Source organism: Eimeria acervulina, genomic scaffold (assembly GCF_000499425.1).
Source record: "Eimeria acervulina Houghton genomic scaffold, Eah_scaff347, whole genome shotgun sequence".
NCBI classification, from domain to species: Eukaryota; Apicomplexa; class Conoidasida; order Eucoccidiorida; family Eimeriidae; genus Eimeria; species Eimeria acervulina.
This window is the reverse complement of record NW_013547367.1, coordinates 1-5,000: the sequence shown is the minus strand read 5'-3', so window position 1 is coordinate 5,000 and position 5,000 is coordinate 1. Positions and strand designations below refer to the sequence as shown.

Sequence of the window (5,000 nt, the reverse complement as noted above, 5' to 3'; positions counted from 1 at the left end):
GATTGCAGCATTTTCTTCGAGCCTTGACAGCAGCACTGGCAGCACTCGTTCTTCATTTTGCTTCCACCTCCTCAGCCAAGAGGCCCCTCTCTCTAAACCCTTCTCCATACAAACTGCTAAAGCTTCAAGGGGGCCCCCAGGCTTAATTGGGGGGGCCCCCGGGGGGCCCCCCATCATATTAGGGAGGGGGCCCCCACTACGGGGGCCCCCCAAGGGGCCCCCCCCATAGGGGGCCCCCCCATAGGGGCCCCCCCCATAGGGGGCCCCCAAGGGGCCCCCACTATGGGGGGCCCCCAGGGGGCCCCTAGCTGGGCCTCGAGGCCAGCTATGAGGGTTCGCAGCATCGAAGGTCCTGGCTGATCTCATTAGGGCCTCTGGTGTTGCTGCTGCATCTCCTGCAGCAGCAGCAGCAGCATGTGCTGCTGCTTCTGCTGCTGTTTCGTCTTCTGTCTTAGAGCTTATCCTTACAATGCCATCTCCACCTGCAGCAGCAGCAGCAATTGACTGTTTAACATGTTCTGCTGCTGCAGTATCTAAGGCTTCAGAGAGAGACACTTCGGGGGGCCCCTCAGGGGCCCTCCCTTCTTCTCCTGATGCTGCCGCTGCTGCTGCTGCTGCTGCTGTTGCCGTTGCTGCCTTCACGTAGTGCTGCCGCTGCCGCTGCTGCTGCTGCTGCTGCTGCTGCAGCTCGCTGCAGCTGTGGCGGGGATAGAAGCTGCTGCAGGTTAGGGGCCCCAAGACAAAGGCAAGGGGGGCCCCCCGTGGATGATAGAGCGGTATTGAGTTTCTGTTGCTGTAGGGGGCCCTTACAGCGGAAGAAGGCTGGGGGCCCCCTACCAGCAGCAGCAGCAGCAGCAGCAGCAGCGACGGCAGGGTAACTGCCGCTGCTGCTGCTGCTGCTGCTGCGGCTCTCGAGGGGCCCCACTGCATCATCTGAGGCACATGGGGGGCCCCCAGCACACCGCAGCAGCAGCAGCAAAAAACAAGAGAATAATGAAGTACTTTTGCTGAAAGACAGTTAGAAAAGGAGAGTTTGTGCTGTATATTATAGTATCTAGAGTTTAGGGTTTAGAGTTTAGGGTTTAGGGTTTAGGGTTTAGGGTTTAGGGTTTGGGGCTCACACACTTCAGGGGGCCCCCATTGAAGATCTGGCTGGGGGCCCACCACTTTAAGCAAAGAGTCTCTGTCTCAGCCTTTTGTCTTTTTATATTATAACTGTTACAATATTAATTTTGTTTTTATTTACGTCCTTGATCTCCTCCTATAGGACGAAGCAGCCGCTGCTGCTGCTGTTGCTGCTGCTGTTGCTGCTGTTGCTGCGGCAGCAGCTGCTGCTCGCTTTCGCAGACTGCGCGGACCAGTACGCCTCCCTCTAGCAGCAGGAGCAGCAGCAGCAGCAACGTCTCCAGCAGCAGCATTTGCTGCTAGAGCCGTCACCGCAGGTTTAGCACAAGCAGCAGCAACAGCAGCAGCAGCAGCAACAGCAACAAAAGCAGCAGCAACGGCAACCGCAACAACAGCAGCAGCAACAGCAGCAGCAACAACAGCAGCAGCAGCAGGAGAAAGCGCAGGGGAGATGATAGGCCAGCCTGCAGCAGGGGCCTCCCCTATGGGCCTGGTGGGGGCCCCTGCAGGTGCAGCAGCAGCAGCAGCAACAGCAGCAGCAGTACCCGAGTTTAGAGGCCCCTTTGGAGGGCTGGTGTCAGAGCATGTAGCACACAACGCAAGACAACTGCAGCTTAAGTCAGGGCTCTCTCTCTTTTTTTGTCTCTTGATGCTGTCTCCTTCTGTCTCCTTTTGTCTCCTTTTGTCTCTTTATGCTGTCTCCTTTTGTCTCTCTTTGTCTTTGTCTCTTTATGCTGTCTCCTTTTGTCTCCTTTTGTCTCTTTATGCTGTCTCCTTTTGTCTCTCTTTGTCTCTTCATGCTGTCTCCTTTTGCGTCTGTTTGTTTCATCTTTGTCTTTATTTAATTTCTTTATCTTTTTATTTTATTTTTATCTCTCTTTGTCTCTCTTTGTCTCTTTCTGTCTCTTTCTGTCTCCTTTTGTCTCCTTTTGTCTCCTCTTCTTTTTTGTCTCTCTTTCTGTCTCCTTGATATCTCTGTTAGTATCTGTTAATATCTCTGTTAATATCTCTGTTAATATTTCTGTTAATATCTCTGTTAATATCTCTTTTAATATTTCTTTTGATATTTCTTTTGATGTCTTTAAATGTCTGTTGCGGTGTCTCCTTTGCTGTCTCTTTTTGTCTCCTTTTCGTCTCCTTTATCTCTCTCTTTGTCTCCTTTTTATTTATTTTTGTCTCCTTAGTATGTCGTTTATTATCTCTTTTAATTTCTTTTTAAATATCTCTTTTAATATCTCTGTTAATATCTCTGTTAATAATATTTTCTTCTGTCTCCTTTTAACATTCTTTTTGTCTCCTTTTTGTCTCCTTTTTGTCTCCTTTTTAAACCTCCTTTTAACATTATTTTAATATTATTTTAGTTTCTTTTTTGTGTTTTTGTTTGTCTCTTTTTAATACTTTTTTTAATATCTTTATAAAACCTTTAAGTTATTATCTTAATTTTTTTGTCTTTCTTTGTTCTTTTCAGTCGTCATATGACTGCAGTCCTCGCGGGAGCCCTCGCGGGTATTTGCGGCCTCGAGAACCTCTGGGGTAAACCCTAAACCCTAAACCCTAAACCCTAAACCCTAAACCCTAAACCCTAAACCCTAAACCCTAAACCCTTAGAGGAAAGCCCTAAACCCTTAAGTCTAAATTGAAGACGTTAGGCCCTCAACTGTAGACCCTTAATTGAAAACCCTAAACCCTAAGCCCTTTAAGCTAAGTTGAAGGCCTTAAACTTTGGACCCTAAACCCTAAACCCTAAACCCTAAAAGGCAACAAACCCTAAATCTTAAAGGGGAACCCTTTCGCTTAAAGTGTAGACATCAGCTACAAGGCTGCGCATTTCTTGTGGCCTGTCTATGAACAACCATATGCTCCAGGCATTAGGGTTTAGGGTTTAGGGTTTAGGGTTTAGGATTGGTGTGTAGGGTTTGGGGTGTATCTGCTGCTGACTGTAATGGGTCCTTTGGGTTAGGGTTTAGGGTTTAGGGTTTAGGGTTTAGGGTTTGTATATAGGGTTTGGGGTGTATCTGGTGCTGACTGTGATGTGCCCTTTACATTAGGGTTTAGGGTTTAGGGTTTAGGGTTTAGGGTTTGTGTGTAGGGTTTGGGGTGTATCTGCTGCTGACTGTGATGGGCCCTTTGGTGTTCGTCGCGGAGACAAGAAAGCCTCTAAATAATTATTTTCAGCAATCTTCAGAGCCTTTTACGAGCAGCCTCTTTTCGGGCTTGTTGGTGAGTACCCTTTTATTTATTTATTTATTTATTTATTTATTTATTTATTTATTTATTTATTTTTATCTTTGTCTCTTCTTTATCTTGTTCCTCTAACTTTTCTCTTCATTTTGCTGTCTCTTTGTTTGTCTCTTTATATTATTTATTTTTTCGTCTTTGTTTGTCTCTGTCTCCCCCTCCCTCTGATTCTCCTTTTGTATTTAAATGCCTTTGCTTCATACCCTTCTTACTCTTGCTGCTGCTGCTGCTGTTGCTGCTGCTATTGCTGCTGCTGCTGCTGCTGCTGCTGCTGCTGCTGCTGCTGTTGCTGTTTGCTGCAGACATTTGTTCTGTCGTGGACGCTCTGCTACAATATGGTGTATGTGTTCTGAAAGAAGAATAAACAAATAAATAAATAAATAAATAAATAAATAAATAAATAAAATATATAATATATATAAATATATAAATATATAAACAGAGTTTTGTTTATTGGTCAAACAAACCCTAAACCCTAATCCCTTTCTTCGCTCTGTCTCTTAAAGAGACTCATGCAGTCTCCAGGCCCCAAACTTCCTAAGGGTTTAGGGTTTAGGGTTTAGGGTTTAGGGTTTAGGGTTTACAGCGTGATACAGAGTCTGAGCCTAACGCTTACAGCTGAGGGCTTGGCTTGTGGGTTAAGAGTGAAGTTTAGGGTTTAGGGTTTAGGCGATGTGTTAGGGTTTAGGGTTTGAGGCTAGGGCTTGGGGTTAGGGCTTAGAGCCAGAGTTAGGGTTTAGGGTTTAGGGTTTAGGGTTTAGAGAGCAGTTGCTTCTAGAGGACAGAGTCTCTTTAACTGCTGCCTGCTACGTGTTGTTATTGCTGCTTGCTTTGCTGCTGCATCAGCTGCTGCTGCAGCATCAGCTGCTGCTGCTGTTATTGTCGCTACTACAGCAGCTGCTGCTGCATGCACCGAAGCAACGAGAGAAACTGAACAAAAATGTCCCTACGAACGGCTTGCTGTTGCTGCTGCAGCTGCTGCAGCAGCAGCAACAGCAACAACAGCAGCAGCAGTAGCAGCAGCTCTCATTAACAAACTAGAATCTTAAACAAAATAAAATACTCTCTTTATTCAAACATCTATGGGGGCCCCTACAGGGGGGCCCCCTTTGGGGGGCCCCCATAGGGGGCCCCTACAGGGGGGCCCCCCTGTACCCTGAGGCCTCCCTAGGGGGCCCCCAGAAGCCATTTGAAGTAATTAGATCGATAGTTTATAAGAAAAGATGAATAGGAGATGCATGCAGTTATCATTAGGGTATTTGCTGCTGCTGCTTGAGGCCCCGCTGCTAACCTGAGCTGCAGCAGGGGGGGCCCGGGAGGCGCTGCTGCTGCTGAGGGGTCCTCACAAAGAAGCAGCAGCAAACTGGGCAGCAGCAACAGCAGCAGAAAGGATAAAACGCAGCAGCAACAACAGCAGCAGCAACAGCAGCAATAGCAGCAGCAGCAGCAGCAACCGGGGCCTCATGGAGGCCGGCGCATCGACTGCAGCAGAAAGGGATTGGCAGCAGTTGCAGCAGCTGCAGCAGCTGCAGCAGCAACTGCAGCGGGAAGATGCGGCGACAGCAGCTGCTGAGGGCAGCAAGAAGCAGCAGCTGCTGCTGCAAGTGAAGCGGCAGCTGCAGCAGCGGCAGGCGGCG

The 5,000-nt window shown here is 48.0% G+C and overlaps 3 protein-coding genes across 3 annotated transcripts in view; 2 read left to right on the top strand and 1 right to left on the bottom strand.

Annotated features, from left to right (window-relative positions):
• Positions 1-933, bottom strand: part of EAH_00034200 (hypothetical protein, conserved) — a gene marked incomplete at both ends in the record, with an annotated part of 3,033 nt that extends 2,100 nt beyond the window's left edge. The window contains one exon of the mRNA XM_013392196.1: positions 1-933. Within this exon, the coding sequence (XP_013247650.1) occupies positions 1-933 (933 nt within the window).
• A 1,667-nt stretch (positions 934-2,600) lies between these two features.
• EAH_00034190 (hypothetical protein) lies at positions 2,601-3,985 on the top strand (the record flags this gene model as incomplete). Its single annotated transcript, XM_013392195.1, has 4 exons — positions 2,601-2,658; positions 3,039-3,080; positions 3,215-3,345; positions 3,950-3,985. The coding sequence occupies 4 exons, from the start codon at positions 2,601-2,603 to the stop codon at positions 3,983-3,985; spliced, it is 267 nt and encodes an 88-aa protein (XP_013247649.1).
• Positions 3,986-4,826: 841 nt separating this feature from the next.
• EAH_00034180 (hypothetical protein) lies at positions 4,827-5,000 on the top strand (the record flags this gene model as incomplete). Its single annotated transcript, XM_013392194.1, has 1 exon — positions 4,827-5,000. A coding segment is annotated over one exon (174 nt), but the record flags the coding sequence as incomplete, so codon positions are not given.